Here is a 25,487-nt window from a genome sequence, read left to right on the forward strand (position 1 = left end):
GATGGATGTGTTGCCAAGGTAAATCCTGTGCCTTACACTGAGCCACGCTGGCCAATCAGAAGTCACCATGCCATTAACCCTGTCATTGCCTGTATTACCTGCAGAGAACACTGGCTCAGTGTGGCCAACTGTCAGCCCATGTGCCACCATGGGATTGGTCATCGATCTGAAGCTTCCTGTGCAGAAAGCCTTCATGTCTTGTGCAAGCCCTTCAGCCTGCAATGTCACGCAGCACTATTTGTGCCAAGAATACGGTAGATGTAGGCTGCACCTTGGATCAGTAAGATTGATAAAGGATCTCATTTTAATAATGGCTGTCTATCCATTTCCAAGGCCAGTCAATAAACTCAAGAATCACAGATGAGGCAAAACAACTTTTTGATCTAGGGGACTGGCTGACACAGCAGCATATCTCACATCCTTGGTCCCCTCCCACTAAGCGCCTCCCTGGCACACATTTTCAAACACTCCCTGGGTGGGTAGTGGCACTGCCCTCTTTGGGAATCACTGCATTATATACACTGGTGCTTGTCATTGCTCTGGAAGCACGTGGTGCAGTGAGTGGACACCTCAATCCTAGCAGATCACAGGAGTGGCCTGACAGCCGCCGTACTCTATCCCGTGGTCCCCACAACATTCGTGGACCTCTCCAGTCATCTACTCCTAAGAGAGGCTGGTGGCTGAAGCTCTGTCTTTAAGAACCAAAGAACATTATGTGCAGAAGGGTGGCTCCCCCTCTTTCACTTCTCCTGAGGGTAAGGCAAGAGGATGTGCGTGTATAGCTCAGCAAGAGAAGCTTGAATTTTACGTAAAGCAGAATTCATACCTTGGCGGTGTGATCTGAAGCAGGTTCCAGAGGCAGGCTGTGTCCTGAGCCACAAGAGGACCTTCCCTTTTGCAACCTCGCTGAGAAAAAGCTCCGTAAAAATAGGTGGCTGTGCAGCTGCTTCTTTCTGTAGCTGGGCCCAAGAATTTGCTTCGTCTGATATTTATAACGTTGTACCTGCTTCAGCTCCACTCATGCAAGCCAACCTCTCACTAGACCCAAAGCAAGCCTCTTCTCCAGCCATGCTACCCCTCCACTTCTAGTCTTTGTTCTTGCTACATTCACCCCTGGTGAAATTATAGGAATGGTTACCAGGCCCAGGAAACTCCACTCTTTGGGAAACCCCTTAGGTGCTAGTGCCTTGCATCTCTGAGTCAATCTCTCTGTGTATTCCCACATCCGGTTGCTTGTGCCACTGCTGTAACCTTCATGTCTACCTGATCCGTTGTGCATGTTTGCCATAGCCTCCTGTTCCCAAACTACAAACTCACAGGAGCAGGAATAATATTTTATGCATCCGTTTGCTGCACCAAAAAAACCCAGGACTCTGCATAGAGTAGCTGTTCAACTGGTGTTTGGAGAATGAATGAATGAATGATATTTGTGTTGCTGGACACACATGACTCCATACTGAAATAAAGAAACAGGATTTTAAAACGAGGATTAATTTACATTTGAACTTCGAAGTTCGACATGATGAAAAGTTCATCAACTTGAGAAAAAATATTGAAAAATAGGCTTAGCTGTCTAAGCCTGAGTGTATCTAGTCGTGCTGTCATCAACCTCCACTTTCTTTTTTTTCTTTCTTTTTTTTTTTTTTTAATAAATTTGTTTATTTTCGGCTGGGTTGGGTCTTCGTTGCTGAGCGTGGGCTTTCTCTAGTTGCGGCGAGCGGGGGCTACTCTTTGTTGTGGTGCACGGGCTTCTCATTGCGATGGCTTCTCTTGTTGCAGAGCACGGGCTCTAGGTGTGTGGAGTAGTTGTGGCACGCGGGCTTAGTAGTTGTGGCGCACGGGCTTAGTTGCTCCGCGGTATGTGGGATCTTCCTGGACCAGGGCTCGAATCCGCGCTGGCAGGCAGATTCTTAACCACTGCGCCACCAGGGAAGTCCCATGGACCTCCACTTTAAAGATGATGCGAACCAAAGCCACAAGGCAAGTTGTATTCCACTGCTGATAAACTTCATAACTAGTTCCTTAGAATCTCAGCTCAAAGCCACCCTACTATTATTTTGAAATGAAGACACTTGTGATGAAAGGTTAGAGGCCATGTTCGTTTCTTCTGACGCCCAAAGGCAGTTTTGAGCACTTTGCCCTCTCTGTTCCATTTATTTACTAAATTCCCAAGATCATACTGATGAAAACCAGCCCTTGCAAGTGTTCTGCAAGGCAGACTTATCAGAAGAGTGACCACTACTGGAGTTTCTCAAATGGCAAGACAAACAAATAAGCAAAAATCCACAATTCTTGTGTAAGGTTGAAATCAGAAATTTCTTTTTTATTAGCTACTAAAGGTCCTAGCAAGTTTCTGACAGAAGCATAGATAGAAAATGGAAACAAATACCTTGCTGGGAATGTCTCCCTGCTTGCCCTAATCTTGACTACAGCAATAACGCGTTGCTGAACGGTCAAAGCGCACCATGTTATCTGTGCCAATGACATGATAAGTGGGTGCGTTCCCAAGGAAGCAAAACATATGCAAACAGGTCCTGTGCACCCAGGGTTCTGGCTGAGGACTGACGGAGGCTGCCAGGACCACAGTATCTTTTTTCTGGGCAAATAAAGCCAGCTGTGACCCTCTGCTTTCCAGCAGGGGACCCCACCCTCCCTGCCATCTCATCAGGCCCATCACTGTGCCACCAGCAAGGTTCTCTTCCAGCATCCACTTCATCTCCTACTTTTACAGCATTTCACTGTCTCCTTTTACAGCCATGACAAGTAAGATCTGAACTGTGTCCAAACAAGTGCATGAAAACAGGCCCTTATTGGGAGATAAGTTAGCAGAGTGAGAAAGTCAGAGAGACAGCCGACATGGTGGTATTTTGCCTTCTTAGCAGGAATTAGTATCAACTCATGTACCAACCCACGTGATATAATCAAGGCAGGGCCGAAAATGTTCAGCATTCATCCTCAGAGTCCTGATAAGAAATGACCTCCCACCTGTGTAATGAATGGCTGAATTTGAAGGAATGCAGCCTGCTTAATAGCTAGTATTGATATTATTTACAAAATAAGAGAGAAAAACACCCTTTGATATGTTTTGTTGAAAGTGTGTCATTGTGGTTTGTAGAAAGCTCTTGAAGATGTGAAGGGGGTGGCATGGGGACTTTGGAGATGGGAAGGAGGGTAAGTGGCCATCAGGGGGTTGGTGGGCATGAGGTGGGCTATTAGGAGTTCTACAACTTTCACCCATGGGAGACCTGACCTGGGATGAAAAGTTAAATTCTCCCCCTGCTGAGGAGAGCCTTCTTAGGTCTGTCCAGGAGCACCTGGGGCTTAGGGTCAGCTGACTTCTGGCATTGCACTCTCCTCCGTTATTCCAGAACCTTCTCTCACCTGACACCAATGATGCACAGATGCCCTGACTATCCCCAGCCCACTGATTCTCTCTCAAAAGGGCAGGTTCCCTTGTGTGATAAAGCACAGATATCAGATGACAGTGCAGCTTTCAGAGACAACCGAAGACCCTGTTGCATTTGCAGAAACTGACTAAAACCCAAACAAAACAGACTTTTTTTTTCTTTCCCCACCTACCCCGCCCACCACCAAATCAACCTTTGTTTTTTTTTTTCAAAGTCATAAGAGGCACAAACAGGTAGCAAGAAGGCATGAGTGAAGCGTCCCCCGCCGAGCGCGATCTTTTGGCTGTGGTGAGTGATCTGTCCTCCATTCAGGTGATGACAGTGGGGCCCCTCCGGCCGGTTCTCTCGTGAATCTGGGATATTTTCAGCGCGATGGCTATGAGAGGGCTCAGCACTGCCTGGAAAAGGAGGAAGAAAGTCTGTGAACAACTCGAGTCAGTCACAGGAGGGCCGCAGGGATGGGTTTCTATTCCAAGCATCTGGATTCAGTTCTGATTTGCGGATCCGGACACCTGTTCTCTGGTCCCTGGTTTCCTCTTCCGAAAGAGGAGACTCAGTGGGCTGGGGGTTAGGGGGAGGAGAGGGAGCAGTTGATCTCCAAAGTCTTACCTGGCTCCCAAAAACACTGCTCTAAGATAGGAACTTGCACAACCCAACTACGAGAGTATTGAAGCATTTCAGGAACAGAGCGCTGTGAATTAAGGAAGTTCAGAAAACCCCCCAGTCCTCCTCTGCTACATTCCCTCCCCAACACATACCCGGCCCCCCGCCACACACACGGGCGTGAACCTGAGGAAAAACGCTCATTCTCCATCCTAAGTCCATGGACCTGATGAACCTACTCTCCTGATGTTTTGGAGAAGACAGACCAATCCATCAGCTAGTGCTGCAGAAAATAACGGCTCATTTCTTCCCATCATATAACACAGTGGCTCATGGGGCACCTCAGCGTCCCCTAGAAGGAGGTGGGGAGGTTTGGAGGCCTAGGGAATAGATTCTTGGAAAGGTGAAGGACATGAAGGGGAGTAAGAATCACGTCTTGCCCTTTAGCTGCTCATCATTTCATGAGACCCAGGCAGTGTTTTCCAAAGTGAGGAGGCCACACCACTCAAGATGATTTTAGGTGGTGCATGGGCATGGCACCAGAACACTGAGAAAGTCAGTCTATTTTCCATTCTTCTTCAATCCTCCTAATTTCATCAAAGAGAAAATCCATTTGCTGCCAATCTTTAACACTTTTACCAGGACAGAGCATGCCTCAGGCAAGAGTTACCTGGATAAAAGGTAATATCATTATATTTTTTATTGCATTTATTTTTTACGATGAATTTTATTTATCAAGGGATACTGTTTTATTTATCAAGGGAGTTTACCCAGGGATACTGTTTTTTCCATGGAGAGCCCTGATGTAAGCTTTCTATAATAAAAAAATAGATTTAAGTGAAAACAAAGTCCATTTAAAGACGAATACTAATATAGGGGTACTGGCAGAAAAGAAGTTTGGGAAATACTGGCCTAAGGGGGAAAAAGATATCATATTGAGGAAAATAAAGCCTGTAGTTTTGGAGGGGAGAGAAAGATTCTATTACTTGCAACCTTCACGTATTCCTAACAGATAGAGGGACGGAGGGAATGCATGCATTCTAATCAGACAGCAAGAGCCCAAGCAAACACCCAGGACACCAGAAGCACAAGTAGCCCAGTTGTCCTGAGTGGAGTGTGGACACAGGGCATTCTTGAGCCATAAGTGAGCAAGACTTGTTTGGAGAGACCTAACCACCAGGGCCAAGTGTAAGGTTTTAATTCATTAGGTAAGGCGAGATGTTGGAGGTTTCTGAGCTAAAAGGTGACACTGTCAGGGCTGTGCTTTGGAAAGAATGCTCTAGCAGCAAGTCTCAGAGTTTAATACATTTATGGCTAAATGTATTACATTATCTCACTCTATAAAGATGACGAGATGAAGCGGCGCAGATGTAATCTTGGAAGCCAGAAGAGAGATGAAAATCTAGAGCCTCTTCACAACGACCCAAGCAAGTGCTGCTTCCTTCTGGTTCCACGTCCATAAACTTGATACACAGAAACAGAAGCATTTCTTTTCCTTTTAATAACTAACCCAACTGGTGCCCAGAAAAATTTTCCACTGGCACATTTTGCCAGGCCCTGCTCCACAGGATGCCCATAGGGCAGCATCTGGATTCTTTAAGAGCCAAGCACCCACTTTGTATAGATGTCAGATTATTAGCTTTCCTCCTCTTCCTGTCTCCTCTCCCCTCTTTCCTTCTTCCCCCCTTTTCGGCTATCTAAGTCTACATAACACCTATAAGAGAGGTAAAGTGAGGACAGAGAAAGAGAATAAAGCTAAAATGAATCACTTTGAGGTCCTGGAGGATGAATAAAGCTAAAATATCCTATCAATTTAAGAAAATGCAGTGAAACTGAATTTGAAACCCTAACCCTCACTTTTTTTAAACTGAAAATTAAGACCTATTTTGTTTGACAGCATTGTAAGTTTCAAGATTAAGGATTTTCTACTCCTTACCTTTAAGTGGTGGTACCTATTGGCAAGAGGGTAAGGGAGCACAGTTGTAACCGATACTGTAAACACTGCAGGTGTTCTCTTAACTGATCTCTGCTGAACTCTACAGATGAACCTATGCTGCCCATTTCTTCTGTAAACCATCCTGACTGAGGTCCACTGCACACTGGATGTCTGTGACCAACAGATGACTCTCTAACATGCTCACCTACTTCTGCCTCTAGCAGTTATGTGCTTATTAGGAGTCAGTTATGTTTGTTCCTAAATACGTTAATGCCTGTTGTACTTGTTATTGAAACTATGAATTTATTAAATTATATGTAAACCAGGGAAATGTGAGAATAAATAGGAAGAGTTCTTTCTATGAAAATTAAGTTGAATGTTTTGGAAAGAGTTAGATAATGGTGATTAGCCATGCCTGTCCAAATAGATGTTCGTGAGATGCTATAAAGTACTGGGGAGAATTTTTTAAAGTATAGAAAGTTCTTTTTTCAGATTGCCTCACAAGTGGCCTTAAGTTCCCACTGACAATAAAGAAATTAAAGGTAAACATTACAGATGATGAATTATGAGTGGGAATCTTTTGAAGAAAGATAATCACAACACCAAAGAGTATGCTCATATTCAAAGAAAAGGTGTTGGACCAAAATTAAAAGATTGACAAACAAACATACATTTATATGTTTTGTGCTAAAAATAGAATGGTCAAGATATGTGTACATTTAATTACCCCTTTTAACTCTCTTTTTGGGGTAGTGAATTAAGTACTTGTCCCTTATCCTGACCATGTCAGAGAAGAAGGCTTCCATGGTAACTATGCAAACTGAAAGGAAGGAAACACATTTTTGGAAATTCTCTATGAGGAAGACCTTGAACATGGTCTGACCCTAAGCAAAGAGTTCCAGGCCAGCCTGACACAGAAGCTGTGGAAAAATCTACCCTCAAGAGACCGTGAGGGTTTGGGAAGAAAAACATCAGTGATGATCACCATGGACTGAATACTACTGAGGTCCTTTCACACATTTTTCAGGAACCCAGAAAGTCTTTAGATGCTTGTAGGATCCTAGGGAATTCTGGGAGAGATCCCTAAAAGTGCCCAACTTTGAATTTTTTGCCAGCCTTGTGAAATGGGAGCTTCAAGTCATAATTTAAGGACCATAAAGTATTTTTTTTCTCGCTTGAGTGTGCATGTGAATGTGTGTGTGTACACAGAATGCATGGTCTAGAATGAATGGTTACACCATGAGAGCAGGAGCTTTGTCTAATTTAGGGCTAGAAAGGTGCTGCTACTTAGAAGGCATTGAATAAATATTGGTGGAATAAAAGGATGCTATATCAGTTTGCTGAAAAGAAAATGATGAAGCTGATAGAGACTTCTGTGGCCATTCATGAAGGGCACTCTGGGTGAGCCAGAGGGTCAGTAGTACCGAATTTTTACTGTCACGTTTTTCTTTAGAAATCACAGCTTTGGTACGTGTGACTCCCAGATACTTTTTTTCATTTCATCAACCATTCATCATGGAAAAGAGAGAGAGGGAGATTCATTTTTCTGAAGCAATTGGAAAGGCCCTCAGACTGGGGAGTGAGAAGAGGGGTGAAAAATTAGAAGCCTGCGGATGCGAAATTTCTGAGGAGGAGCTGGACACAGAGCTTAAGAAACAGAGAGGAGCGCGGGATGATCTAATTTGATTCTTTGAAGTGACAGATGAGGAAACTGAGCCCAGAGATGAGATGTGATTGGCCCAGGGTCACACATCTGTTTGGTGGCTGAGCTGGGATAAGAACATAGTGATTCTTCCTCTACTGCTCTTTCCATGACACAATTCTGAACACGAGACCCGTGAGGGACAAGGGAAAACAGAGCGGACAAGATGAGCCTAAGAGGAGAGATAAAGAAAAAGTAGGAGCGTCATCCCACTGTACTAGACCTGTCCCACATCAGATGAGGGGTCAGATAGGACTGATTAGCCATCCCCACTGACCAAGAACAGGTGGACAGTGGGGAGGAGAGCATTTCCGGTTTTATGAATGTATTAGACGTTCCAAGATGACTCTTGGTGAATGAAGGAAATAAACTAATAGAGACTATAATCTATTAGAAATATAGCATCTTTTTTCTAATTCCAGTGCTTCTTAGAGTGCTTGACATAGCTTTTCTACACTCAAGAGTAGGACACAGTGAGTGCTCATCCTGCAGCAAACGGCATCGGCAATGCCTCCAGTCGAGGGTACTCACACTACGGCTCCACTCAGTCTTGGAGGTTTGGGTGGCTTTTGCTGTCATCTCAAGTTAATAAGCCTAGAGAGGGAAATGGAGTCTGTCTCTATTTAAAATTCTGATACTTAGCTTATCATGGATTTTTTTGCATTGGTTTTGATATTTTAAAGTATTGCATTACAATATTTATCTCGAGTACTGAATTTTTTGGCACCCCCTTAAATTCTACACCCTGATAACCTCAGCCTCATCCTAGCCCTCTGTTAGGCTTTAACCTGTTCATACCCCGCGGAAGGAAAGAGAGGGTTTCTTCTTTCCCTTTCTTTTTCATCTTCTCTCTTGTTCTATATTGTTGTTGTTTTGATTCACATTCATGTAAATTGGAGCCATAAAAACAAGTCCCTAACAAATGCTTCTTACCCTGACCTGTGAATGTGACCTTATATGGAAAAAGGGTCTTTGCAGATGTGGTTAAGTGAAAGATTCTGAGATGACAAGATTATCCTGGATTTTCCAGCTGGGCCCTAAATGCAATCACAAGAGTCCTTATAGGAGAGGGTCAGAGGGAGATCATATGCACACACAGAGGAGAAAGTGATGTGGCGATGGGGACAGAGATGGTGGTCACCAGCCAAAGAATGCCTGCAGCCACCAGCAGATGGAAGAGCGAGGAAAAGATCCTCTCCCAGAGGCTCCAAAGGGAGGGTGTGCCTGCCGACACCTTGATTTCAGAATTCTGGCCTCTTGAACTCTGAGGGAATAAATTTCTATTGTTTTAAGTAACCCAGTTTGTGGTAATTTGTTACACAGCAGCCAAAGGAAATGAATACACCCTTCCTTTCCACAATTCCTCCCCAGTCTTCTGCCTGCTCCTTGTTTCACCCCACTGCACCCCTTGAACAGCGACCTCTCAGCCCATGCTCTTCTCCACTTGTACATGTGTTGTTCTTTCATTTTGGACCGATGCTGAAATCTCACCCATCCCTCAAGGCCTTTTTCATGAAATCTCTCTGACAGTCCCAGTAAGGATCTCTCCATTCTCTGACCCCTTCACTTGCTTCTCTGATGATTCTTTTTTATCTTGATTTACAGGAATTTGTAGGGGTTTTCTTTTCTTCCCTCTATCACATTTCAACTAAACTCTAAGTTACTAGAAGGCAAAATTTTTCTTAAATGTGTCTGTTTCCCTCCCTATACTATGTGTCTTGCCCATAAGAGATGCTGAAAGAAATGGTGCGCTTGGGATATTGTTTCGAGTGTTTAGTGCAGTCGGCGGTATACTGAGAAACTAACTTGTGCTTTGCACCCCCTTCATCAGGAAGATTCACCAGGACGAGATGAGACTGTCCATCCAGTCTCCCTCCTGCCTCTTCCTCAGCCCAAGGGGAAGCCAGGAACTGCTCTGCCTGTGAAGGGTTAGCAGGTGCTTGGGTGGTTCTAATTAGCACTAACTACTAATGTGGAGATAGGGTTGAATGAAACCTTCACAATCCAGAGTTCAAAGAAAAGGAAAGCTGTCCAATCCGAGAAAGCAGGAAAGGGAAAAGAACTCTGAGAAAAGGATGGCCTGTGGCAGTGGAAAGGACTATTAGGGAACAGACTCTGTGCCCCTGCCCAGAGCAGTGCCCCAGAAAGAGGACAGGACAACAGCAGAGGTGAAGGCAAGCAACCACAGAGACCTGCACTCTCCCCCAGGACGGCGTGTGCCCTCTCCCTGCTCCATCCCCTCTGAGCTGTTTTATATGATCTGGAAAAGGGAAGGAGCCCCAAATGGCTACTGCTGAGCTTCTTGCCAATTCAGACAGGAGTTAGAGATCCATACAATACAGAAATGTGACATTTCTTGCATCACAGGAGTCGTGGAAAAATCCATACCTGCTATAATTATAAACTTGGAGGCATCCTCTGGCTTTGTTTCCAATACATCTCAGCATTGGAGAAAGTTTCTTTCTTTTTTTTTTTCTGAAGTCTTTTTTTAATTGAAGTATAGCTGATGTACAATGTTGTGTTAGTTTCAGGTGTACAGCAAAGTGATTCAGTTATATATTCAGTTATACATATATAATTCAGTTTTATATATATATATATTCTCTTACAGATTCTTTTCCCTTATAAGTTATTACAAAATATTGATTATAGTTCTCTGTGCTATACAGTAGGGAGAAAGTTTCTGATTACATTGCCCTTCAAATCCTGAACACTTACAAAATGTAACAGAGAGAGCCAAGTATAGGAATCTGTAACTAACTGTCAGGGCAAATTTATAAGGGCCCTGCCCAAAGAGGTAAGCAGGGGTGGAAATCTATGCCAGCTTCTCTCAGCAAGCCAGGCATCCTGGCAAGGGGCTGCATTTTCCCAGAGGAAGAGTGCCTTTGTCTTTTCACAAAGATGCCATCCCCTAGCCTCACCACCCTGTGCATTCCCACTGAGAGAGCCTTTTTCTAATTTGCACAAAGGGGCCCTAGAGGTGAGATGCTGCCCTGTTTACAGAAGCCCAGATTTTGGGTAACAAAGATGACTAGCTATTTCAAATCCACCTGAGAAGTGTCTAGAAGAGAAATTGTCAAAAAAAAAAAATCAAATACATTTGTTGCTAATAAAAGTTAAGTGAGGGCTTCCCTGGTGGCACAGTGGTTAAGAATGTGCCTGCCAATGCAGGGGACACAGGTTCGAACCCTGGTCCGGGAAGATCCCATATGCCGCGGAGCAACTAAGCCCTTGAGCCACAACTACTGAGCCTGCGCTCTAGAGCCCGTGAGCCACAACTACTGAGCCTGTGCACCACAACTACTGAAGCCCGCACGCCTAGAGCCCGTGCTCCACAACAAGAGAAGCATGGCAATGAGAAGCCCGCACACCACAACAAAGAGTAGCCCCCTCTGGCTGCAACTAGAGAAGGCCTGCGCTCAGCAATGAAGACCCAATGCAGCCAAAAATAAAAATAAATTAAATAAATAAATTTTTTAAAAAAGATTAGTCCTTAAAAAAACAAAAAGTTAAGTGAAAATGCTAAACACTGCAAACATTTTGCTCTTTAATATAATATATACAACCATGGTCCTAACTTTAATCCCCTTTTCATGTAATAAATCTATCTATCCATCTTGATCCAAAATGGACCTAAAATTAACCAAAATAGAGAATATGAAAAATGACTATAGATAAATCTGAATTCCGAGCCCAACCCTGAGGGAACCCATCTATTTTGTGAATGTCAGAAAACAGGCCTCCATAAAAGCTCTCTTCTGAGGGGGAGAAAGCCATTCCAGGATATATGCGATGAGATACTCCCAAAGAAGTTCAATCAAAGCAAAAACTAAGCTAGCGTTCTGGGAATGCAGTGACGAGCCTAACAGAAACCACACTGACCAGGCCAGCTGGGCCTCCTTCTCCACAGCCCTCCCCACCTTTGCAACTGACTTGGGACTTCAGGAAGCAAAAGGCAGTGCTTAGGTTGCAAATCCAAAATAAATCAGAGGAGTCATGAAGCCATTTTTCCTATTTATTCCTATAAATTGGAGCTGCATTCGGTCCCTGCTCAGAAGTACCGTGTTGGGCTGAAGAAGGAGAGAAAACAAACATGCTGGCCAGCATTTGGGGGCACAGCCAAAAGGCACTAAGCAGAATCTTGGTGGCCTTTCATTGTCCTGTCGTGCAAACACAGACCAACCTGCAAGAGTTCACAGCTGCCATTTTATAGAACCACTCCCCTGGTCACTCTTTCCCTTTTCCTCTTTCCTCTCTTCTCACTTTCTATCCCCTCATCTGCCACCAAAAACATTGCAAAAAGGTGGGAAATGGCTAACTGATTCAGATCGCCACAATTTCTGCCTTCCTCCTCCAATGTCCCTATCGTGTCTTCACGTTTCGACTCCACAGCAGACTTCAAAGGTTTCCCTGATGTAGAATGCACTTTCCAGGTTAGAGGGAAACTAGAGTTGCCCACCTCCCTACCGCCACTTGCAAAACTGTTACCAGAAATATAACTGCAAGACTGAAAGCAGAGGTTTAAAGAAAAAAGAACCACTCTCCAGTTCAAGTTCTCAAAGGACTCTCCTTGTAGCTATTTGCCTCCTCTTTTGAAGCCAAGGTCTAGGTTATTAGTAGTCATTTTTTAAAAACTAGGTTCCTAGGGTTGGAACAATAATGTGATTCAGCTTGGCTTTCTGCGTATAGATCCCAGAAAGCCTGGCTCCTTAGAGATGGATTAAAAGCATCAGCAGAAATCTCCCAAAGACTGGTCAGCAGACTGCTACCTGAGGACGAGGTAAGAATCACCTGGGGATGCTGTTGTGGGCTCCCATCATGGAGATGCTGTTTCAGTGAATCTAGGGACCAGGAAGGGAATGCGTAGCTCTACAAGCTCCCACAGTGATTCTGGTGCATACCCAGGTCTTGAAAGCACACTAATTCTAGAATCTGCAGTGAAGAATGGTGGCTATAAGCATGGACTCTGAAGCCAAACTGCCTGGCTCTACCCCTTATGAGCTGTGCAAGCTTGGGCACACGCCTTAACCTCCCTGCACCTTGATTCTCTTTCCATGAAATAGGGAACACTTACCTATTGTGATGGGGCTAGACTGGGGCATGCAAACTGGAGATCCATGGCCACCAGATCCACTCAACCATCTCTTATTTTTGCTGGCACAAAATTAATATATATTTTAAAAAATATGAACTGAATGCCTTTAGATGCCATGCCAGTTCTAACTAACAACTTCCTACTGTTCTATGCCCTGCTGCCCTACTCACATTGGTGAGTTATCTGCCTGTCATTTGAATTTCTGACCCCAGGGCTTGCCATGGGGTGCATACCCTGTAGTCACCCATCCCTGTCACAGGAAGCTGGCTGCTGTCAGCGATGTAGGTGGTGGGTGTGTTGGTGAGAGGATGGTGCACGCCCCCAGGGCTGCTCCTGAGGGTGGCTTCACATGGGGAAGAAGAGACCTATGGATACAGTACCAAAAAGCTCCTGACTGAGTTTCAAGGTGTCCTGACCCCAGATCTTACACCCTCTCCACCCTGGAACAGCACCTGCAGCCAACCTGGGTTTAGTGGCTGTACAACTTGAGGCCCAATATGGAACGTCTATCAGGACTATAGGGTATCCCTGGAGACCTGTGATTCTTAGACATAGGTGGTCAAAGGTTTTTCCTCAAGGTGCACTTTAGGATCATGAAACCAAGCTTGGAACCTCAGCCAGCTTCCCTATATCTTCCTCAATCTGCAGTGTCCACTGGACTTTTGAATTTGGTTCATTTAACAGAAATTGAACACGTTTGCACACTGTTCATATTCATCCAAACTAACTCACCTTTCCACACTTCCAAAAGACCAGTTACAAATATCTGGTTCCAAAACCCTCATAGGTCTAGGCTCAGAAAGACTATTCCAAATAATACATTTAAGCTTCCTTTCTTTCACGGCATTACTGGATCACTGTGGTGTCATCAGTGCCACACACCGATACCTAGTGTTTCTCTCCTCCCTGCCACAGAAGGCTGAGCTTCCAGGCCTTCTCATGGTCAGGCGGGGCCCTTTGACAATTTCCAGGCAGTGGGTTAAGAGCAGAGGAGACGTGGTCACTTTCAGCCAAAGCTCTTCCTCTCCTTACGGTAACCAGCTGTTGGGGAGCAAATCTGCCACTCCGAAGTGTCTCTTTAGCACGTAGGTTATTTCGAGCTGAAAACAATGAAGGCCCAAAAGACTCAGGAAGAAATTTTGACTTTCCCCCTAACTGCCTAAAAAATAAATTAGATAGAGGGCCTGTTTCCAGAATAGAGCTTTCACCAGAGACATCTGCAAAGAATATGGGCTTGCTGTCGGGGGAGAAACAGGGCCTAGGGATGCATCCACTCTAAGTCCCATTGTTTCTGCACAGCCCAGAAAACATTTATTTACCAAACATTTGCTTTTCCATCTCCAGGTCAGCTGCCTTCCTCCTTTCTGAAGTCCCAAGCCCTTACAACATCTTCGTTTATCTTTAGCTGAAGATGGTATTTAAGGTGAAGGTTTCAGCCATTTGGGAGAGTTACTCAGTTTTTCTGGGTCTCCCCAATTGTAGACATGTTATTAAAATTTTGTTTCATTTTCTCCTGTTAATCTGTCTCACGTCAGTTAGACCAGCCAGAAGAACCTAGAGGGTAGAGGACAATTTCTCCCTCCCTAACACAGCGATGTTCTAGACACCTGTTCTGTACACTTGGACCCTGGAGTGAGAACACAGAGGCAAGCACCCAGCCAAGCTGTGGTGAATATATAATAGGAATTAGAAGTAAACCTTATTTTCAGTGGTGGTTTTAAGCCAGTGAGATTTGGGGGTTGTTGGTTACCATGGCACTGGTCTAGCCCATCTGGACTAATGAAAATATTATTCACTAAAACGAAGTGGGAAATGCCATTTCAAAAACATTTTCCAAATCAGAAGGTGTGAAGAAAGAGAATATGTCTTGAAAACTCTATACTGCTGAACTATTGTTTGCCTTTAGGCATTAGGCCTAAAGGCCTTTATTATATTGGATATTCTGAAGCCAATTAAAAGGATAAGAATGATGTAATAGTTTTCAAACATGGCTGCAAATTCGTTGGGATTCTTTCCATTAAGAGGTGGGTCTAGTCCCTCTCCCCTTGAAACTTGGCAGCCTTATTCAACCAATACAGTTTGACAGAAGTGCTGTTCTGTGACTCGTGAGCCTGGGTCACGAAGCCCCGCAGCTTCCCCATATTGCCCTCAGCAATGTTATATGCAAGAAGAGTCATCTCGAGGCCAAAAAGGTAAAGAGGCCTCCAGAAGACTGCAGCACCCAGCCATTTGAGTCACTCCCAGTTTTTCTAGTTTTCCCATCAGAGGAGCAGAGGCAAAAGCTATCCCACTGTGCCACGTCCAAATTCCTAGCCTACAGGGTCCATGAGCGGGCAGAAATCATTGCCGTAGGGTGCCACCAAGTGTTAAGGTGATTTGTGAAGCAACAATAGGCAACCAGAGTGAAAGGTGAGCCGTCTAAACAGAACTTTAGGCTGATACATTGCTTGACCATTCATGAGGTGGGGAAAGAAGTTAAGGCTTAAGTACAGTGAGAGAACTTAGAGTATGTTGGTTGAATGCATGGATCCATTAGGCTTGGGCTTAATTCCATCTCCAGCACTCACTAGATAAGGTTCTTAATCTCTCTGTGCATCATTGTATTTTCCTGTGCATCAATTTGGAAACTGGGATGCTAATAATTGTTCCTGCTCCACAGGGTGATAAACATGAAATGAGATACAGCATGGCCCTCAGCAGCATCCCCAGCCCTGCACTTGTGACTCTGTCACTGAAGGCTGCCAGGAGGCCTCACCCTGCTAAATATGCAGCTTGCACATATGAACATCAGATAATTCCCGCTCTTGCCTAAGCAGTCTTGGAAGCCAGAAGATGTTATGTTTCCTGGCTGGGTTTAGGTCACAGGCAATAGAATTGGCTACACAAGAAGACAGAGAATTGATTTACTGGCTTGCAAAAGGCTTGGGAAAAGGAAATTCCTTTCCTTGCTCTCATCTATAGTTTGTGCCTCGGGTTCGGAAGTTTTAATTCTTCTTCAGCAGTTTTTAATAGCTGACGCTGAATATGTACCATGTGCCAAGCACTATTCCAAATTCATGCGTTGAGTTAATCTTTATAATAGATGGTTATATTTTATGTAATCTGTAACAGATATATCTATCATGTGAGGTAGGTAGTATTAACCCCATTTTACAGATGAGAAAACTGAGGCTCAGAGGCGTTACATCACTTGCTCAAAGACACACAGCTGGTAAGTGGCAGAGCTGAGCTCTGAACCCAGTTGGTGCCACGATTTTAACAGCAAAGCTGGGCTGTATCTCACTACCCTAGATTGCCCTTCTACTGAGGGAAAAGTTTCCATTTTCTGAATATTTAAAATATTTGTCTTCATGCCTTTACTGTAAAAGGTTTCTGTTTCAAGTACGCTATTTGAAAACTACCTTTTTAAGAACTGTGAAATGCAGCAATCACAGGGAAGTGCATAAAAGTTACGTAATTGAATTACATGTAAAGCTGACGCTTGTACTTCTGAGGCCCTTGAGCATTTGAGTTCTACATGAACTCATCAACTTTTTTCCCTAGTTAGCATGACATACTGTCAGCACATACAGCCCATGTCCAAGATTTTTCTTTAGCAATGTTCTTTATGAGATTAAGGGACTTCCTTTTGATTTCTATCTGCAGAGTTTTTATCATGAATAGATGATTTAGGAAAGCATTTTATCAAATGCTTTTCTGTATCCATTTTGTTATTATTGATACTTTCTAACTTAACTGCCCTTGTGATAATACTCTGCATTGTTTTATTGCCTAGTTAATTTTTATACATAGTTAATTTTTATAGTGAATTTTTATACATGTTCCCTGTGTCATGAAAACAATTTATATGTTGAGATTGTTTGCTGTAGTATCTATATAAGTCAATTAAATAAGGCATGTTAACAATGTTGTTCAAATATTCTACAGCCTTATTAATTTTTCTATCTCCTTGTTCTAATAATTCCTGAGAGGGCTGTTAAAATATTTCAGGGCTATTGTCAGTTTCTCTATTTCTTCTTATAGTTTTACCAATTTTTTGCTTTATAAATTTAAAATTATTAGGTCTTCCTGGGGGGAGTTAAAGTTTTGATCATTTTGAAGAGTCCCTCTTTATACTAAGCAATACTTTTGACCTTTATCTGAAACTAACAGAGTCAGATTTTTGGTTGTTATTTGTATATATTTTTCCATTTTTTTAACTTTCAAATTTTCTGTATTTTTGTATAAAATGTGTCTCTTATAATGAGCTTATATTTGTCTTTTAAAAAAAATCCAAACTTTGTCTTTTCGCTGGAGCACTTAGTTCATCTATATTTAAAGTAATAACAAATACATTTGTGTTTAAATCTACCATCTTATATGCTTTTTATCTGACCAACCTGTTTTTCTTTCTTCTCTTGGATTGATTTTTTTAAGTTATTCTCTGTTTTCCTCTCTTAGATTGGAAGTTATATTCTTTCTGTTTTTGTGTGTGTGTCTGTGATGATCACCTAGAAACTACAACATGAATCCTTGACCTATCAAAGTCTAATAATGATCCATAAATTTACTTTCTTCCAAAATATGCAAGGATTTTAGTATATCTTAAGTATGATTACTCTCACAGTTCTTAGAGCTATTATGGTTGTATATTTTAATTCTTTATAATATTAATATGATAAAAATTTTCAGCATCTTAAGACATTACTATTAATGTTTTATACAGCTAATGTTCACATAAACCAACCCTTATTTTAAATTTTTATTTGCTTTTTATTCCTTGATGCAGTTCTGAGTTTCCATGGGGGATAATTTTCCTCCTAACTGAAGAGCATCTTGGAGAATTTCTTTCTGTATGGGGCTGCTGAGAGCCCATTCTCTCAGTTTTTGTCTGTCTAAAAACATCTTCATTTTGCTTTCATTTTAGAAAGATCGTTTCTAGACTGTCAGTTATTTTATTTCAGCCTTCTGATTTTCAATGTTGCTGTTGAAAAATTAGTTGTCAATCAAACAACTTGTCTTTGATCTTCTGTAGTTTTAGTCTGATGTGTCTAGATGTGAATTTATTTTTATTTACTCTGCTCAGGCTTCTAGCACCAGTGGATTGCTTTCCTTCATTGGTTCTGGGAAATCCTCAGCTATTATCTTTTCAAGTTTTACCTCTACGCCAGTCTCCTCTCCTTTTGCGACTCCAATTAAATTATGCTAGACCTCAACGTATCCTTCACGTGTCTTACCCTCTATTCTATACTGTCTATTGATTCTGGCGCACGCTGCTTTGTCTCTTCAGGTGCTTTGTAACCTTTTACCGTTTGCTGGCCATTTTGTTTGAAAAAATTATTATAGAAATAACTTGAGACCTAGGATATTTCTAGTGTCCTTCATCGCCTCCTGTGAGATGCCTAAGGGTGCTAGTAGTTCAGAGCCGTGGCTTTATAACCCCTGGATCACAGTCTGTAGTCTACCTTTGGAATGATTCCCTTCAAATTTACAATCTAGAACAGGGGTTACTGTACCAAGATCTCTGCCTTTGGTGAGTTCTTAGCTCTAACCATTTTTCCTTCAGCCACAGAAATGTGCCACACAGGTCTGCCTCTTAGCCTCCTTTGGTTTGGCCTTTGGGTGGCAGAGGCAGGTGGAAATAGACCAGGTTCTGCATTGGACCTGATGCCTGTCACCTACACCTTGTGTAATTCGCCAAAAGCAGCTCTTCTGAGCCTTTCGCTAGGCAGATGCCCCGGGATAGAAAGAGCTCTGGCTCATTTCCCTGAGCCCCAACCTCCTTCCTATTCATGTTGCTATCTTATTAGGTCACTGGTCATTGATGCTTTTCCAAAGATACTTTTATAGATTTCTTTCAGCTTTTCTCTTTTCAGAGGGAAGGTTAGTTTGAATCATCTAGCCCACCCATACTAGAAGTCCTTCACACAGACAGGGTTTTGTTTTTGTTTTGGTAATCATTTTCCTGCCCATATGAAATTTCATATGAAATCTAGATTTCTGAAAATTCGGGGGATCTGGCAACCCTGGGCTCACAGATTAACAAGGCAATAACTGGAGAGAGCTGAGTGTCACCAGAGTTCCCACTGTGCTCTATGGTCTTAAACTAGCCCCAGTCTAGAATTTGCTGCCTGTCTGGATAGGCGTCTGAATTGGCTATCACTGAATAAGCAATAAGGAAACAGAAGCAATGAGATGATTTCAATATTAATGAGGATACATCTTACCTGGATAGTTCTATATCCAGGAATCTAGGACATTCTCATTTACACGTTTTTCTTTTTCTGAAATAGGCAGTCTCACTGTGAGGGGCTTGAAGACTGTGAGTGAGGGCCGGCAGATTTGCATGAGGAACCCAGAACAGTTTTGGGGAATGAAGGGGCTGAGGTCATCCCCAACCCGCAGTCTCTGAGATTCAGATTCTCCACATGGACTGAGCTGACCATGACTAAGACACAGGACTGCAATCCAGGAACTGTCTCCTCTCAACCCAGCCCTCCCAGGGGCACTCCTGAGGCTGGCAAAGCAGCGTGCAAAGGAAGCCACAGAGAGAGATGAGGAGACTCTAGGTCCATTTTGGCAGGGAGAACTCCTGGCTGAGCACAGTTCTGAGAACATGGGCTCTTTTCCTCTCCCACCTTGAGAAACCACCGAGGCCTAGGGGGATCTTCAGTGGCCTAGCCCACCATCTCCTTTCAGGCCCACCATTGGGGAGCCCACCCTGGGGTGGTGATACTACTTCTCCAGGGGAAAAGTTAACAGTCTCTTTGCATGTCCCATGACTGCCAACCCCCAGCCCACTTGATGTAACTGGTCACAGGTAGCATTGTGGCATTCTCTAGCCTCTAGAAGGTACAGCCTTCTAAGAGAGGACTAGTTCTTTGGAAAGGATTTGAGGACATAAACAGGGGTAGGAGGTCTAAAGGAGAAACTAGACTTCCCACTGCTCTGGAATTGTGGGGCTCAGGGGTTGCATCTGAGAATACTCTTAGAGGGCTGGGAGCATCAGTGATATGCCAGGCTGAAGACGGGCACCCTGATTACTCACTCTATTTTTTCATAGCTGGGTGCACATCCCTATATTTTTTGATACCACATAGCACAGCACCCTAGCTAAGACCATGGGCTCTGGGGCCAGAGCTTAGGTTCAAATACCAGCTATATCATTTAGAAATAGTAGGTTATCCAAATCCTCAGGGCCAAAGTTTTATCATTTGCACAACAAGAATGGATGAGTACGTATCCCATTGGACTGTGGTGAGAATGAGATATAACTCACACAAAACACTTAGCATTCTACCCTAACCCAATACAGGCAGGCATATAACACAAGCTAATGAATATATTATTATTGTTGTTGTTGTTGTTGTTGTTATTCTTGAAGCAGGAAGCCTGGCTTGCTAGGACCGCAGGGGGCGGAAGTGAGTAGACCAGCATTCTAGCCCCAGCATGTTGACCTTTGATAGACAGACAACAACTCCTCTGCCTTGTGCTTCCTTGTCCATAAAATGAAGTTCATATGATCTTTTCTGATGGAAGATCAGATAAAAAAAGATTAAGAATATCACCAGTCTTCTCAGCTCTTTGAATGAAAGACATTCAAAGTCACTCTGGTCAGAACTAAGATCTCTCTGTATCAGTCAGATGCTCTGGGCCCCAGGAAATCCCTTCCTTTTTTGTTTGTGTGCACTGGGGGCCCCTCTATCCAGCCAGAGGGAACACAGTCAGATGGCAGGTGGACAAGACAAAGCTGAGAACAGACGGAACAGGGCTTCCCTGGTGACGCAGTGGTTGAGAGTCCACCTGCCGATGCAGGGGACGCGGGTTCGTGCCCCGGTCCAGGAGGATCCCACATGCCGCCGAGCGGCTGGGCCCGTGAGCCATGGCCGCTGAGCCTGCGCGTCCGGAGCCTGTGCTCCGCAATGGGAGGGGCCACAACAGTGAGAGGCCCGCGTACCGCAAAAAAAAAAAACAAAAAAAAAACAGGCGGAACAGATGGGTCTACAATCAGAACACATTCCCTCAGGGTGTGTCTGTGTCTAAAGCAGCACGTTAGCAAGGACCACCGCAGGGAGCAAGAGGGACAGAAGCAACAGGGAAAGAAAGAGAACTTGTGCCATGAGGCTGTCTGAGCGGGGGCAGTGCAGTGGGACCCTCAACGCCAGGCTCTAAGGTGACAGCAGCGAGCCCCCGACTCACGGTCTTCCCTGCGGTATAAAGACCGCGCGTGGAATTTATGGACGCTGAATAGACATTTTATGAGTGCGGTGACTGAAAGTTTCTTCCACTTTTGACAAAAGAATATGTTCTTCCATGGACTTTGCCTCTGTGACGCGACTGCCATATTGCCCTTAAGTCCCTGAAGTATGTTGTTGGCCTTTTAATCGAAGTAGTGCTAGACTGTCTACCCACAATTTTGGCAAGGCTTCCTATCTTTGTAAAATCAAATCAGAACTTTCTTCATCCCCAGGTTATTTTGAATCTCTCAGTTTGACTAGTGTAATAGTGTGAAGAAAACACAGTCTAACACTACAGAGTTAATACTGAGGTAGGGTTTCTATGGTGATGCAAAGTAAAACTGATTTTCTTGTTTGTTGTTTTGTTAAGTTTCTGAGAAGTGGAAACAGGTCTTCAAAGGTCTAGGGACATTTGTCTGGGTTATTTTCTGCACCTTTTGTAATTTTCCAGGAGGAGAGAACAGCAGAGGCCAGTTACCCCTATAAATGCCTCCTAGTGGTTTGGCTTTAGAGGGATTTATCTGGTCTGGAGGGAAAGTCAATCCTGCCAGAGGTGGAAATAAGGATGCTGAAGGTTACCAGAGCAGGAACGCTCACACTTGAATGTGGACACAGATCCCCTGGGGAGCTTCTTAAAATGCAAAATCTGATTTGGCACGTCTGGGGTGGGGCCTGAGATTCCGCATCTCAGAAGCAACCAGGTGATGCTTATGTTACTGAACCAAGGACGACTACTCTTTGAGTAGCAGGAGTTTCAGGTACTGATAGAAACAGTATAAATTATATCTGCTTTTAAACTGCTTAGTGAATCGTATTCATTACACGGACGGTGAATTCATCAGGACTGCGAATTCTGAGCAGTATCAAAATGAAACACCCTATGCTGATGTAAGTCTGGGTCAGCAGTTGGATTCACCAACAGAGAAATGCCCAGGTGGTTAAAGACAGTACAAAATGTACAGCTGGAAAATCTTAGTCCGTCATCAAAGCATCTTAGCCTTTGTTGAATACCATACTGCCCATCCTCATTGTAATGCCTGAGGCTGTAACTAAAAGCAAACCAAGAACAAAAAGCAACAATAGACTTGGCTTCCTAAGGGATGTGGGGCTTCTGTGGGCGGTGGGTTTGAGGGTCACTGAGAAAGCATCTGAAATGCAATCATGCCTTGTTAGCCCCTCCTGGGAGCCCCATTCACACCAGAACACAATGTCAGGGCACTCCTGGCTTTGCACAAGTAGAAATGGCCCACACTTGCTGCCCATGCGTTCTAAGTACTGTCCAGGACTCTCTCTCATACCTTTCTTTTTCATACCATTTATCCACAAGTTCCTCCTGAATAGTTCTCCTTTGTCTTCCAACAGAGTTCGAGTACTGCTCATCTGAAAATCATTTGTAAGCAATTGCTTTAAATAGGAAAAAAGAAGGAATCCTTCCTATAAGAAACCAAACACCTGAAAAAGGAATTCGATTTCATGAAACAAACACGCTTGAAGACATTTTCCTTTCAGGTCTTCTTGCCATCAGATGCTGGGGATTCAATCTCAGAAGGCCAATTCTGGAGATTTCCAGGGACATTTGATACTTGTTTTGAAAACGTTAAAATTCATCTCTCTATATAAACACACATGTGAATACGAATGTAATTGTACCTTTTACAAAATGTATTGTTGAGCCAAACTCATTCGGATGTACGCTTCCCTGAATGTAATCAGAAATTGTGCATAATGTTCAAAAAGGCCAGGGTCAGCAAACTAGAATCCTCGGGCTAAGTCTGGTCTGCCACCTGGTTCTTGGATAGCCTGTGAACTAAGACTTACCTTTACGTTTTTAAATCAGTGAAAAAAAAATCAGAAGACTATTTTGTGACATGTGAAAGTTATATGAAATTCAAAGTTTAATACCCATAAATAAATTTACTTATTCATTTATGTATTGTCTGTGGCTGCTTTTATGCTACAGCGGCAGTTGAGAAGTTGCAACACGGACGATATGACTAGTGTTATGGGTTGACTCGTGTCCTCCACTCCCACATTCAGCTGTTCCAGTCCTAATCCCCAGTACCTCAGAATGTGACCTTTGGAGATAAGGTCTTGACAGAGGCAATCTAGTTAAAATGAGGTCATGAGGGTGGGCGCTACTCCAATATGCCTGGTCTGCTTACAAGGGGGGAAATTTGGACACAGGTACACACAGAGGGAAGATGATATAAAGAGACAGAGGGAGAAGACAGCTATTTACAAACCAGGGAGAGAGGCCTGGAACACATCCTTCCCTCACAGCTCTTAGAAGGAACCAACTCTGCCAACACCTTGATCTTGAACTTCTAGTCTCCAGAACTGTGAAAGCATACATTTCTGTCGTCGAAGCACCCAGTCTGTCGGACAGTTACATCAGCCCTAGCAAACTAATAGAGCGAGCAAAACTTAAAGTATTTACTATCTGGCTTTTACAGAAGAAGCATGCTAACACCTACTCCATGGGATTAATTTTTTAAAAATTTTTATTGGAGTATAGATGATTTACAATGTTGTGTTAGTTTCAGGTGTACAGCAAAGTGAATCAGTTATACTATATCAATACATATATCCACTCTTTCTTATATTCTTTTCCCATATTGGCCATTACAGAGTATGGAGTAGAGTTCCCTGTGCTATACAGTAGGTCCTTATTGGTTATCTATTTTATATATAATATAAAATAGTATACGTCAATCCCAATCTCCCAACTCATGGGACTAATTTTTTGCATTTAATGCTTTGAAGCCAGCAAGCACATGCCTCATAACAGGCAACACAGACCCCAGAAATCCTCTCTTTATCTCACACCTACCCTAGTCTTTAAATACTTTTTCTCTGGCAAATGAATTGGGAACAACCAACCAATGGCACATTATCTTGGATAAAACAGAATTATTGAACAACCCCAACTCAGTACCTCTTGCTTCAAGCCAGGAGGGCAGCAAATTTGTTCCACTAGCTCCATGGATGTGAGAATTGGAGGAGTGAGGAAAGGAAAGGAGAATGCAGAGACAGGAAGAGAATTTCAAATTCATTTTTGAACCTTTCAATACAGTATTATGTAACTAAAACATTGTGTCACAGGGCCCCGGCACCCTCTTATAAGACCAACATCTTTAAAAGCTGCCAGTTCTCTTGGGATATCTCCCATTGATCCAGGTGGCCCTCAGAGAATTTAATGGAAGATGATAAGACAAGACAGGTTAATTCCATTATAAAACAAATTGCTAGTTAGTCTGGGACTTTTTGATCCTCACATGATCAAAACTCTGGTCTACATTGCTATTAATAAAAATAATGGCAAGAACGAAATTATTAATGACAACAAACATTTAGTGAGCATTTTTTATGTACCAGTCATTGTCCAAAACACTTTAAATGAATTATTTCATGTAATCATCACAATAATCCTATGAAATAAGAAGTATTTTTATCCTCATGTGACTGATAAAGTAACTGAAGTTTACAGAAATTAAGTTGCCCAAGATTACAGATCTGGAAAATGGCAGACCCAGGGCTCAAGACCAAGGATGTAGGATTCCAAAGCCCAACCTTTCGATGTGGGCCATGTGGCCTCAACGGTATAAGAAAAAAGCAAAATCTTGGTGCCTCCACAGTTTTATTCACCTGAAAAAGTCACTGTGTTTTCTTCCTCTTTGTATTAAGCATGTCTTCCATTCTGATGCTTTGACATTTGGGACCTTGCTGACACCGGAAGGGACTGCTCCTTCAGGATTAGCTAATTTCTAGAGAGAGCAGAGAGCTCCCCTGGGAGCACCCCCCCCCCTTTTATAATTAGAGCAACGAATCCAGAGTTCACTCCCCAACCACCTGCTTTGTTGGGCTCTCACACTCAGACCACTATCCACCTGCCCTAATCACCCCAGGGCCAGGTACCCGACAACTATGGAAGCCCCTATGCCCCAGAGCCTGCTGAAATTATTCAGACTAGCTAATCCTAAACCTACGAACCCTGCCTCCCTTTTTCCTTTCCATGGAAACCACAATAAAAGCTCTTAGCTACATTTCCCCCTATTTCTTCTGCCTCATAACCAACCCTGGTTCCTCCCCCGCCCCGCGCACTGCATGGAGTGACTTGTCCCACCTCTTGGGAATGGTGAGTAACAAGCTACCTTTTCAATGACAATCCTCTCCTCACCTACTGGCCTCACCATACCCAAATAATAATAAAACCTACATTTTAAAACACTCTTATAGCCTCATCTACCTCCCGTGCCCCTATAATTAAGTTTCGAATACCTACCAAACAATGCCTTACATGATGACTTCTACCAACAAAAGTGCTCGGAAATGAAACCAAGCAACCAACCACCCGCTCCTCCCCTAAAAAACAAACAACAAAAAACAGTAAAACAAGAGTTTCATAAACCTTTCGTTGTTTTCCCTCCTGCCTAAGGCTGAAGCATTCTGCTATTGTTTTTTGTTTGTTTGTTTGTTTGCGGCACGCGGGCCTCTCACTGTTGTGGCCTCTCCCGTTGCGGAGCACAGG

General features: G+C 43.4%; 1 protein-coding gene across 2 annotated transcripts in view; it reads right to left on the reverse strand.

Moving 5' to 3' along the window:
• Positions 1-2,297: 2,297 nt before the first annotated feature.
• The window catches only part of PGM5 (phosphoglucomutase 5), a 188,446-nt gene continuing 165,256 nt past the window's right edge, over positions 2,298-25,487 (reverse strand). For both annotated transcript variants that reach the window (XM_055087150.1, XM_024126861.3), the window contains one exon: positions 2,298-3,805. In XM_055087150.1, the coding sequence (XP_054943125.1) occupies positions 3,716-3,805 (90 nt within the window). In that variant the 3' untranslated portion in view covers positions 2,298-3,715. The remainder of the gene's footprint in view (positions 3,806-25,487) is intronic.

The sequence above is a fragment of the Physeter macrocephalus genome, chromosome 9 (assembly GCF_002837175.3).
Source record: "Physeter macrocephalus isolate SW-GA chromosome 9, ASM283717v5, whole genome shotgun sequence".
NCBI classification, from domain to species: domain Eukaryota; kingdom Metazoa; phylum Chordata; class Mammalia; order Artiodactyla; family Physeteridae; genus Physeter; species Physeter macrocephalus.